Here is a 13,568-nt window from a genome sequence, read left to right as displayed (position 1 = left end):
ACCTGTCCCAGACCTGTTGTTTTTCAACTCTTAATGATCGGCTATGAAAAGCCAACTGAATATTATTCATGATTATTATTTGACCATGCTTGTCACTTATGAACATTTTTGAACATCTTGGCATAGTTCTGTTATAATCTCCACCCGGCACAGCCAGAAGAGGACTGGCCACCCCTCATAGCCTGGTTCCTCTCTAGGTTTCTTCCTAGGTTTTGGCCTTTCTAGGGAGTTTTTCCTAGCCACCGTGCTTCTACACCTGCATTCTAGCTGTTTGGGGTTTTAGGCTGGGTCTCTGTACAGCACTTCGAGACATTAGCTGATGTACGAAGGGCTATATAAAATAAACTTGATCGATTGATGTTTGGAGGAAAAAGGGGGAGGCTTCCAAGCCGAAGAACACCATCCCAACCGTGAAGCCAATTGCACACTCCCTCAAAACTGTAGACATGTGTGGCATTGTGTTGTGTGGCAAAACTGCACATTTTAGTGGCCTTTTAATGTCCCCAGCATAAGGTGCACCTGTATAATGATCGTGCTGTTTAATCAGCTTTTTGATATGCCACACCTGTCAGGTGGATGGGTTATCTTGGCTAAGGAGAAATGCTCGCAGACACAGATGTAACGGATGTGTCCACAAAATGTTAGATACTTTTTTTTTTGTTATGCATATTGAACATTTTTGGAATCTTTAATTTCAGCTCATGAAACATGCGACACTTCACATGTTGTGTTATTTTTTTGTTCAGTCTAGAAGCAACAGTCCCTTTCCATAGTTTTGTCATCATACTTTCATCTGGTTTCCTTCAAATATCGTCCAATTTCAAGAAAAACATAATTCTGTCTGTTCATGACCTTTAAGCGTAGGGGGGTTTAAACTGGTGCTCAAAGTCTAACACTTATGCCAGGTGTTCCATGTCTCTCACTGATTCATGTTTTCATACCATTATCATTCTAGAATTATAAGTTCCTTATATATTCTCTGAACCTCTGAATATTTCTTTGGATTATGCTGCAGTTCAAAAATTAGCCAATATTATGTCTGCCATTCATCATTATAGGCCAGGTTTCCTTACAAATCAACACATTAATATGTGTGCGTTATCATTTACCTTGATTCTACAGTTCTCTTTAACATTGTAACATGTATATTCATAATACAGTTTAATTAAGGGAAAAACAACATGCAGAAGGATTGGTGGTGTGTGTACGTGTATGTGTGTGTCCGTGTACATCCTATGTGCGCCCAACATAGAACAATTTGCATTTCTGACCAGACGTTTTGGCATATTGCAGCTCAGAGGGTGTTCACACCTCTCTTGAGGTGCGACAGAGAGAGAGAGGGGTGTTATTGAGAGGTAGGTCGTTCTGATGTGGACACACACTATTTACATTCTATCCAATTATTCGAACTTCAGTTGTCATTTGTTTTGTTTTTTATTCAAAAGTCAAAGCTGAATCACAACGAATTCAGTCCTATTTTAAACAACACATTATCTAAGACAATAAATACCATTGCCTATGCTACTCATAATGTTATTAATTATTATCACTTAGATATCTGTCTCTAGAAATGTAACCTCAAGAATATTTTAAGTGGTAAGAATAAATGCCTGTATATAGTTTATTGTGCTTACATGTTGGTCTCCCAAAACAGGTATTATACACGTTCGAGGGACACGACGGGAACCGACGCAACAAATTCAAGAATTTTGGCAACTTCAAAGAGCCAATGGGAGCCTCCCTGGAGTTCTAGGAGGAGGGCTTCAATAAATCAGCACTACCGTCGACCAATCCTGTTGACTGTGGGAGGACACAAACATGCAAGGGGGTGTGTCTCTTAGACTGCGAGATGTCGCTTCGTACGGTGTCCAACTCGGAGAGAGTATTGGCATGATGAGCATTGCTTTACTATTTTGACAAGCCATATTACAGCGCTACTTTGGAACCTGGTTGTAAGCTAATCAATCTGTTTGAACTTTTATTCACAAGACATAAACCAGACGGGGAGAAGAAGTAGTTGGACTAATTAGCCTACTAACCCAAATTAATAACCTAACTGTAAACTGACACAACAAGCTACGTATACGTTTTCATCTTTTTCAATCCGAAAGGGTTTTTGCTTCTGGACATGTGAATCAAAGGAGTTACTGTGAACCCCTGAAAATGAAGTTACTAGCATCGGTTCTTTGTTGCTTCGGCTTTCTGCTCACTTCTGCGATGTTTCGGACGAGCTCTTCACAAGCAGGTGAGTTACTGACTGACAGTTCGGTGTCTGCCTGGCTGGTGCGCAGCGCAAGGTGTTTGGCTACGCTTGACACTCGTGCGCGTTGCGCACGAACAAAGTGTTATTTTGTGTGCCGCAACAGTCCCCACACATTTGTCCGTTATGTTTCAAATGTATCGGGGTTGTACTTTTTAATCGTCTATACCCTCTATGTTGATTTTCGTTCATATCTGCTATAAAACCACCCTGGCTCCTTTGAAAATGTGTGTTCGCATTGAATGTTCGTCACACGTGTCTTTTGGCTTGGACAAACAGTGGGCATCACATCACCGAGACCGAGACCAAGTCCACCCTATCCTCCTGGCTCCTGCTACTGCTTCATTATTCTCATATCGGGTCGTCCTTCGCTCTGTGAGAGTAAGGGGTGGTGGTGGGCATTTATAGTGTGCATCGGTCCGTCTTGGTGTGTTTGTTTGTTTTCAGAGAAAAACAACGTGTTTTGTTGGCTTTGGTGTACAAGTCCCAGGTACTTTTGTCATTTTGAAGGGGCACATGTATTATTATTATTATTTCTTTATACGAATTGGTAATAACAATTGCAGGCTATTATTATTCTACTGGTACTTCTTATTATTGTTATTGTTATTATTATTATTATCAGTTGTTGTAGAAGGCTTAGTAGTAATATATATATAGTAGTAGTAGTGGTATATAAATAGTGGTAGTATAGGTTATGGAATAAAAATATAATATATCCTATAAGCAAGTATTGTAAAGAACTGAACTTTATTTTTGACATTGCTCACATTCATTGGCGGTCCCTGCTTGGAACAGTGCAGCTCTCCACAAGGTGGTAGTGTAGTATGAACCGGAGAGAAACGCTCCGGAAATCTTTATCCTCAGCTCTGAGCCATGCAAAGGGACAGAGCGCGCGCTGACTGACTGACTGATACCGAGACACACACACACACACACACACACACACACACACACACACACACACACACACACACACACACACACACACACACACACACACACACACACACACACACACACACACACACACACACACACACACAACAGAGAGATGGAGAGAGCGCTTTTGTGAGCACGGACCATAGACACAAACCAATACTTCATTGGTAATAAAAAAAAAAACATCCTAGAAACTGTTGTTATACTATAGCAGATTTGGCAGGTGTTCTCAACTCTCGCTTCTAAACATCCTATAGACCCGTGAACAGCAAGGAATTAACCATAGCACCACACACTCCTGTGCGTGCCGTTTGTTCAAAGCTACACATGCAATAAAGCGCACCCACACTTCCCCGGGGACAGGGGGTTGATTGAATAGTCTTTAGATGAAAAGAGAGGTTGAAAGATAAGGGGACAGGGGAGGGAATAAATAGCCTAACCTGTCCGTGCTGCATTTGTGATTAGACCTGTTTAGCCGAATACCTCCACATTTTGTCGTCATATGAGTAGTTATTAAAATATTGTTGTCAAAATGTGGCATCATTTTAAGTAGTGTGTCTCGATTTCAGACTTCCAGGCAATTACTTATGATTATTTATGCTCTTTCTACTGTCTATATATGAGACTGAAGTTGTATACCATAGTAATGCTTCATCTGCTGCAGTTTGCCGCTTGCGTGTGTGTGAGTGTATGTCTTGGTCTATGTGTAGCCTTGTGCTTGGGTGTATTGTGATCCCCAACATCCACTGGACAGGATGTCAAGCACGAGGTGTTGGCATACCTCAGCACTTCAACCTTGCCATGTGTACCACTGTGTGTTTCACAGCTGCCCCTCTGATATAACGCACCAGTTCCAAATCCCTCTTTGGAGTTATGTTGCTTACTGACAGTGGCTCTATATGACATTTACAGACGGGTTCGGCCCAATGACGTATATAAACCCTGGATTGCGCATTCTATCTATTGGCCATTAGGAGGCTTTGATGCCATCAGTCGATCATATTGGCACTACCCAGTAGGAGAAGTCCTCCATAGAAATTAATGGAATTCTAAAGTATTTAAATTATGTTTCAAGGCCAAAATTGTACTGAACAAAAATATACACGCAATATGTAAAGTGTTGGTCCCATGTTTCATGAGCTGAAATAAAAACTCCCCAAAATGTTCCATAGCACTAAAAGCTTATTTCTCTAAAATGCTGTGTACACATTTGTTTACATCCCTGTTAATGAGCATTTCTCCTTTGCCAAGATAATCCAGCTACTTGACAGGTGTGGAATATCAAGAAGCTGACTGATTTCAATTGACTGATTCCTTATAACTGTAACTCAGTATGTTCATATTTTTTTTCCAGTGGGTACATGTATTTAAATATTTGTATTGTTGGCGTGGGGACAGTAACATTGTTTTTATATACGTTTTATGAGTAGATGACATAATATAATTTATAAGTATGCATTAAGGTGTCTGTAATAGAATAAATGTGTCATGAATGAAGACATGAATAAATGTATTTCTATAGTTTCCTAGATATTTTTTCACAATGGGGAGTGCCAAAATGGAGTCAATGTGGCATCAACACAGCGCCCCCTATCAGTCATCAAGTGTATAAATATAGAATTGGTTCAGCGCCTCTTAGGGCTGTGGCGGTCATGAAATTTGGTGATTGTGAAGCAAATAACTGCCGGTCTCACGGTAATTGAACATTAATGAACATAAACACATGTTGCATGTCCTGGCTTCTACTCATAGCCGCCACTGATGCATAGCAAGCCACTGATGCAGACCTTTGAAACATCTACATTTGGAAAAAGTCGAAAAAATCCATCACAACAAATCCATAATTTATTTTAGACAGGTCTAAAGAATCATAATATGAAGAAAACATAAAATGAAGAAAAATATGAAGAACAGAATAGCATACCCTGAGTTGTCTTGATGTTAGGCCCTGATCTGGTTATGCAATACGGCTGTGGGCTACACTGGTTCATTTAGCAGACAAGATTTGCTTCGAATTCTGTGTCATTATTTTATAGAATGAAGAATACAATTGAACGTAGCTGAATAAAATAGAAAGGATATTTTCTCAGAAGTATTTGAGGGAGTGCGCACATGTGCTATTCTGTGTTGAGTGATAACAAAGAAACAGGAATATGCTTCATTTAGAGTTATTTATGCAACTTTAGTTGTGATCCAAACATTGGGCTATATCCTCTACAGAGTACCTAACCCGGATCCGGGAGCACCCCCCACACCCCCCACACTGATTAGCATCGCTAGCATAGCGTCACAATTAAATAGTAGCATCTAAATATCATTAAATCACAAGTCCAAGACACCCAATGAAAGACACAGATCTTGTGAATAAAACCACCATTTCAGATTTTTTAAATGTTTTACAGGGAAGACACAATATGTAAATCTATTAGCTAAACACGTTAGCAAAATGACACCATTTTCTTACTCCAACAGTTTCTTACTCCATCAGGTGCTATCACCAATTCGGCTAAACTAAGATATTGATAGCCACTAACCAACAAAAAAATTCTTAAGATGACAGTCTGATAACATATTTATGGTATAGCATAGTTTTTTTTTTTTAAATGTGCATTTTTCAGGTATAAATCACAGTTCTACATTGCAGCTGCAATCTGATATAGTGCTGATGCAGCTAGAACAATTACAGAGACCAACGTTATATAACTAATTACTTGTCTTAAAACATTTCAGAAAAAATACACAGCGTACAGACATTGAAAGCCCAACATCTGGTGAATCCAAACAATATTTCAGATTTTTTAAATGTTTTATAGCGAAAACAAAATGTATCGCTAATTAGCATAACCAGGCCAGCCAGAACCGGCTGGACGCGCCCGACCAGTTCACATGCACGACAGATATATGAAATAACATCGTAAATTGGGTCTTACTATTGCTGGTCTTTCATCAGAATGTTGATCAAGGTGTCCTTAGTCCTGATGAGTCGTTCAATCCATTCACAATGGCAACCTCCCCTCTTCATTTAGCCTGGGTACTGGTCGACTGGCACGGTCAATTCCCAAAGTTAAAAAACTCAAAGAACGGAACACGGCAAAACTCCCGAAAAAATTCTAATAATCTGATTAAACTATATTGAAAAAACATACATTACGGTGATATGGTCACATGTAGCAAACAACCTTCGACACGGAGATAGTTTTCATCCGTAACGTCAGCATAACAAAAGACAATGCCACCTCTGAAAACGCGCATCTCAGAAACCGGAAGTTGTCGGTCACGCTAAAGAAATAAGTCTTATTTCACGTCAGTACAAGATAAACAAAAAATTTCTCCTCTGACGTCTTCCAGACACCCGGAGGAAGAAGAAGGAAGTGTCATTCGGGTCATAGGTGGCGTGACCATATATAGGCAGAGCTTTGAAGCGAGCATACACATCTTGCAATCTTTTTCAGGCTCAGGGAAAGTGCTGTGAAATGACCTGTGTTTGACTCAGAGACTCAATTGGAACGGTTTTAGAAACCATAGCTTGTTTTCTATCCAATGCTATATGGTTATATGCATATAGTAACAGCAATAATTGAATAAGAGGCAGTTTAGTCTGTAGAGGCAATTATGCTAATGCGAAATAGCACCCCCTGTATTCTCAAGAAGATATGTTTAGATTTTTTTATCTATTCTGAATCTGCATGATGAGACTGTAATTTATTGAACTTTTCACACTTGATCAGCAATCAAATAGTGGAGAACCATTGATATAATAATTTTTTCCAATAAATTGTTTTAATGTTTGACTTGTGGACGTTGTATGCCTCAGTAACATGACATGGGAATATAGACGCCATCTCAGACGCCACATGTGTTTGCCGTCTTTGCTACCTTCAGACAACATTGTGCTCTGAAGGAAGTGCAATTGCCATGAAAGAAGGGAAATATGAAATAATAAATGATTGATCTGGTCTTATTAATATTTTTTGAATTACAAAAAATACTCCAAATTAATTTTGGCCTTCATCAAGGGAAATAGAATGTAGTCTCTGCTAGGATGTTTTGATCCTTTTTCATCATGAATCATATTTAATGTTTGCCTAGGGCTATATCCCCCTGGTATTTTCAGTTGCACTATGTTTGAAATGTTACAGTTTATCAATCTAATTAATGTACATGAAGGATAATACATGATTAAGGTAATTTCATGTTTTCAGATTTGAATGTCAGATGAGTGAAAGAATGAATGACATGCTATTTCCGTGTCAAATTGCGAGTTGGCAACCCGTCCCTTATGGGATTATTTAACACATAAACATTACAGTAATTCACTGTGGTAATTCAGTGATAATTCTTATTCCGGTGTTCTCTGCATTAAAGATGGCCTTGGTTCTTGTACTGTCAATATTCTGAATTATTACCCTGGCTATCTCCACGTACAGAGCAGAGGCTACAGTAGCTGAAATGACATGGAGAAGTTGTTTGGTTGACATTTGATTGTTTCTATTATTATATTATGCCCATCTTGAGTTCATAGTACATCTAAATGTTTCCATGGCCTGACTGACTCAGACAGAGAGGCTGGACTATGGAGAAAGAGAGTGTGTTGTGGCTTGTGGCTTTCACAATTTCTAAACTACGTCACTTGTGTTCCCCTCTATCTAGCAAAAAATAATGGTGTCATTTTCTGTCCACACGGCAATATGCCACCACCACACACATACCCTCTTATTCATTTCTCTCCCGTCTTTCTCTATGAAAGAAGATGTGACCTCTGTGTCTCTGGCACTCAGCTGGAAGAACAGCAAGCCTTGATTCCCAGGCGATCTCCTCCGTAGCCAAGTGGAGGCAGACTAGCGGGCTGCTTGTGAGGCGCTCTGCACAAGCTGCTGTCTGCGCTAGCTGCTCTCTGAGTTAAGGGTCTCACTCAGATGCAGAACATGCACTACACACAGCAACAGTGTTCCCCTCTCTGCTGAAGAGAGCAGCAGCAAAAGCAGTGACACTAGGAGACACGTGTGTGTGTGTGTGTGTGTGTGTGTGTGTGTGTGTGTGTGTGTGTGTGTGTGTGTGTGTGTGTGTGTGTGTGTGTGTGTGTGTGTGTGTGTGTGTGTGTGTGTGTGTGTGTGTGTGTGTGTGTGTGTGGTGTGAGGGAGTGCGGTGGCTTCGAAAGGGAGGAGTGATAGGGCATCGATATTATGTTTTGAGTTGTTGGTTGTTTTCTGTCCCCCAGTATTAGATTCAGTGAGTGTTGATGAGAGAGAGAGAGTAGCCTACCTGACCTCTGCATCACCCTATACACTCATATGTCACGTGTGCTATACAGCTATACAGCTATGCACCGCACAAGGACGGGCAGTAGGGCACATGTGTTTTGCCAGCGTCATTGTCATCCATCAAAATGTCCCCCGCTTGAAAATGTCTTAATTGAATTCTGAGCACCGTCCTAGCCCGAGGTCCACAGGACAGTAATTCATCACATGTAGCCTAGTCCTACTGCTGCACATGAGATTGCAAATCATGTATGTGTGATTAAGGCTAAGTCGGCTACACGAGACAATTAAACCACTTTGCTTCTAATTAGGCCATGTGAGTTTTCCTCTTTCTGTCACTGTCTTTCAGTCTCTGTTTCTCTCTTTCTCCTACTGTATCTTCTCTCTCTCGTTCTTTTTCTTCCTCTCTCTGCCTGTCTCTCTCTTCCCCTCCTCTCTTTCTGTCTCTCTCTCACTTTCTCTCTCCTCTTAATTTTCATAATGCTTTATCAATGGTTTCAGTAGCTCCACTCTCCTCTCTGAAAGGCAATCTTCTTTTTATTCTTGTTTTTCTTGATTATTTACAGCAGTATATCTGACCTGACGAAGATCCATGTTGGATTGAGACGTTGTCAATAAAGGTGGCAAACTGGGAGCATATTCAGTGTGTGGACCTCTCCGTAGGCGAGACAAAAATCTCCTGCCCCCCAATATGTTTGGCATTGGGCCAATTTTTTCCTCCGCTAAAAGTCGGAGGAACAGAACATAATAGCAGCCCAATTAATAGGCCTATGCTACAACATCGACAGGGCTGTAGTGGAGTGGGTCGAGAGTTTCAAGTTCCTTGGTGCCAACATCACCAACAAACTAACATGGTCCAAGCACACCAAGACAGTCATGAAGAGGCCACTACCAAACTTTTTCCCCCTCAGGAGACTGAAAAGATTTGGCATGGGTCCCCAGATCCTCAAAAGATTCTACAGCTGCACCATCGAGAGCATCCTGACCGGTTGCATCACTGCCTGGTATGGCAACTGTTCGGCATCTGACCGTAAGGCGCTATAGCGGGTAGCGCAAACGGAACAGTACATCACTGGGGCCAAGCTTTCCTGTCATCCAGAACCTCTATACCAAGCGGTGTCAGAGGAAGGCCCTAAATATTGTCAAAGACTCCAGCCACCCTAGTCATAGACTATTCTCTCTGCTACCTCACGGCAAGCGTTACCAGGGCGCCAAGTCTTCGTCCAAGAGGCTTCTAAACAGCTTATACCCTGAGCCAAAAGACTCCTGGAAATCTAATCAAATGGCTACCCAAACTATTTGCATCCCCCACCCTCTTTTACATCGCTGCTACTATCTGTTATCTATGCATAGTCACTTTAATAACTCTACCTACATGTACATATTACCTCAACTAAGCGGTGTCCCCGCACATTGACTCTGTAACTATGTTCCCTGTATATAGTCTCACTATTGTTATTTTACTGCTGCTCTTTAATTTCTTGTTACTTTTATTGCTTATTCTTATCAGTATTTTTTTAAACTCCATTGTTGGTTAGGGGCTTGTAAGTAAGCATTTCACTGTAAGGTCTTCACCTGTTGTATTTGCCTCATGTGACTAATACAATTTGATTTGATTTGGCTATACCGACATCTATGGATAGGATAATTGTGTCTGTCAAACAGGCTTCATCTTTTTTGGAAAATGAAGAAATAAGCTCCAATCATCTATGTAATTCTATGTTTATGCCCATAAACTTTTTTTGTGGACACGTGCACATATAGGAGGTCCCTTACCAGGCAGAAGGGAATTTTACTTTAACCCCTGCATCAGAAAGTTACATTGTTGCTATCATCACTATGCCACCTACTACCTGTAGTAGGCAAACAAGTTTCTTATTAATAATATCTCACCTGTTATCTCACATGGCACGATCCCATAATTGTTACAATTACAATAAAAATAACACTTTACATATTTAACATATATTTTAATGTTCCTGTAGAACTATAAAACAGAGAGCATTGGTTTGAGCATTGGAAACAAGTGCATTCATAAATGCACGGCGGGCCTCGTTTCGCTGGAGCAGTGTAAAATAAGCTTTATGTCATTGACCCAGCCTTAACGAATTTTGTTTATTTACATAAATCGAATTTGATTGTCCAACATCAACATTTATTTATTTCGTCTCCACCTAGAGTGTCCTCTCCTCTCCTGTGGTCCTGCATTGCAGTCAGCGATGTTTTCTCTCGGTAGCTGTCCATGATCCTGAAATCAAATCGTCTGAGTTTGATTGGACACCAGCCTGATCTCCAGCTCCTTCCACCTCTGGAAACTATCTAGGTGGTCATGCGACTTCTCATGCGAGCTGAGGAGGTGGAACTGATTCTTCCAGTCCCTGGTTCCATCACTGACCAGGGCAGATTTGCACTCGTGTGAAAAAACTTTGCAGCAAAAACAGAAGGCTTCATCGTTTTGCTTGGAATAGACAAGCTTTGGTCTCTCCGCTCTCTCTCCGTTCGCCATCCTCCTATTGTAGTGGGCCACCGAAAAACTTTCATTGCCCTTCATCTCTTGGGAAATTCCCCTCCTTATTCTGATGTGGCCCAGCCTGCACTAACATATCCCCTAAATATATATTCATATATTTTGGCCACTCACTGGGATCTTTTATGTTTTTGTCTGGGAGTCGGATTTAGCAGCAGCACCACCACTGACGGGGAGTCTGGGTCCAAGATAGTAGGGTCTTCGTCTGCAATGTTTGGAGGTGTGGCTAGGCCTGGTACGACCACCTGTTCTTGTCATCATCAGTGGAAGTGTGTGGCTCAGACTCCCCCGGTTTGCCCTTTTCGCTGCTGGAATCAGCGAACGGGGGCTCATCGTTCTCGGCGAATGATTTGCCTGTCCTCGTAGGCTTGTCATTCTCCACACAAGCTGATGGACATTGTTGCACGCTGATACATTTAACCAGCGAACTTGTTTGGTTTACAAATTGTGCCTCTTTTCTTATTGTTTTTTAAAAATATTCACTATAATTATATCCACTAGTAGCAGCTAGCTAACATTAACAGGCTAGGTTAGGCTTCTGCCTTAATCACTAATCATCTTCATCAGACACAAACGTTACATTTTTTTATTAATGTTTCACAATTGGATAGTCTCATGTAAACACACATCACCATAGCGACCAAGGATAGTGGGAGTGAACTTCGGGAGAAGAGGGAATGGGATGGGGGCGGGAACTGCAGCAACGCTATGAGCTGGTGACTGGGGTGCCGCAGGCGGTGTAGTAGCCAATCAGGAGCGCCACAGAGCAGCAGCAAATTGTCGAATTGCCGCCTCAAATTCAAGTGCTTGCCTAATGGGAAGGCCGGCCCTGCCTCTCTGTTCTTTTCAAGTTTACTTCTTTAGCCCAGCATCTTGTGAAAGTTACCTGAGTTTTACAACCATAGGCTTGCATAAAGGAAACAGTGAGAGGTAGCTGAATAAACCAGATGTCTTGTACAATAAAGCAACTGTCAATTAGAGCTAAGCCCGTACTGCTAGCTAGCACGTACATATTACCTCAACTAACCGGTACCTTAGCACATTGACTCTGTACCGGTAACCACCTGTGAATAGTCTCACTATTGTTATTTTACTGCTGCTCTTTAATTACGTGTTACTTTGTTTCTTATTCTTACTCATATATATTTTTTGAAACTGCATTGTCGGTTAGCAGTTCGTAAGTAAGCATTTCACTGTAAGGTTGTATTCGGCGCATGTAACTAATAATATTTTGATTTGATTTGAGCAGGCCTGCATTGGACCACACTGAGTAAACTGTAAATCTATAAAGTGCTCCAAAATCCCACAATGCAGTTCATTACGAGGGTTCTTAACAACATTAGGTTACATTTCCAAGATGTGGTTGAACATGTTCTTTCAAAGTTGACAGTGAACATCATCGTCTTCTCCTTTTCTCTGTGTGTCTAGGACATCTTCAGTACATGTAGTGTTATGACCCATCCTTCAACAGAGCTTTATTCAAACAAGCATGAACAATACAGATGTCTAGGTCCCTCCTAGTGCATCTGTCTATCTGGAGTTCCTATTGTGCTACTCTCACAGAAATGCACAGTACCGCTATTAACTAACCCTCCTCTCTTGTCAGGCTTGTGTGTGTGTGTGTGTGTGTGTGTGTGTGTGTGTGTAGCAGAGGCTGAGAGACTGTCTGTCAGGAGGGTTGGCGGAGTGAAGGGCCTTTTGACAAGTGTGTGTTCTAAAGGTTTAAACTGACAGGGGGTTGGAAGAAGGGAGGACGGATGGGGGAGTAGAGGGAAGGAGGCGGAGGGAGGAGGAGGAGGGGTGAAGCTTCAATGGTGATGGACAGCATCAACTCGGGTAATTCACTGTCTTTCCCCATCTTTCTCTGACTGCTGTAGTCATCTATACGTTATTTCTCCCGCGCTTTCATCCCTCGTTTTCTTTGTACGCTCCACAAAAGAGGAGAGAATTAGAATGAAATATGGCTAATCTTCTCTAAGACGCACTCATTACCACAATGTTTAGAATTCAATGTTCAGATAATTGTGGCCTTTCTGTTCTCACTCAGCCTTCAGTGTCTGACAAGTCAGGGTGATTTGTTTTATTCTCTACTTCTAATTTTCTCTCTCCCTCACTTGTTGCCTTTTATAATTCCTAGTCTCTCTCAGCCTTGTTAGTTCCTCTCTCTCCCCAACTCTCCTCTCCCTTGGCTCCTGAATAACAAATAAAACAATAGTAATATGTTGGCAAACTTGAAAGCAGCTTGGGCTCCGCTCCACCTTCTGAAGAGCGTTAAATGTGTTGCGGGGGCGCAAAAGGGCTAATTTCATGCTTGTTTTTTCTTTGTCTTTTAATTATCCCCTTTTAAAATATTCATAGCTATCTGTATTTACAATGTAATTACAGCATGGTTTTGAGTGATATTGACTGCTTCAGGACAGCTGGAATTCTTGCTAAAAGCTTAATCTTGATATGGGTCAGTTAATATAAAGCTGTTTTGAAAGCAGGTACAGCCAAACATAAGAAAACGTTTTTTATCTCTCTCTTTCTCTCTCCTTTCTGTCTGACTGTGATAGAAATAGCATGCATGGTCAACAACTCC

The 13,568-nt window shown here is 41.2% G+C and overlaps 1 protein-coding gene across 4 annotated transcripts in view; it reads left to right on the top strand.

The window, feature by feature from the left end:
- Positions 1-1,702: 1,702 nt before the first annotated feature.
- LOC129816567 (receptor tyrosine-protein kinase erbB-4-like) overlaps positions 1,703-13,568 on the top strand; it is a 634,779-nt gene continuing 622,913 nt past the window's right edge. For 2 of the 4 annotated variants that reach the window (XM_055871183.1, XM_055871182.1), the window contains exon 1: positions 1,703-2,245. In XM_055871183.1, coding sequence (XP_055727158.1) covers positions 2,164-2,245 — 82 coding nt within the window. In that variant the 5' untranslated portion in view covers positions 1,703-2,163. The remainder of the gene's footprint in view (positions 2,246-13,568) is intronic. The other 2 variants (XM_055871185.1, XM_055871184.1) reach the window with 1 other exon arrangement.

Source organism: Salvelinus fontinalis, chromosome 19 (genome assembly GCF_029448725.1).
Source record: "Salvelinus fontinalis isolate EN_2023a chromosome 19, ASM2944872v1, whole genome shotgun sequence".
NCBI classification, from domain to species: Eukaryota; Metazoa; Chordata; class Actinopteri; order Salmoniformes; family Salmonidae; genus Salvelinus; species Salvelinus fontinalis.
The sequence above is the reverse complement of the archived record's forward strand: the minus strand, read 5'-3'. Positions and strand labels throughout refer to the sequence as shown.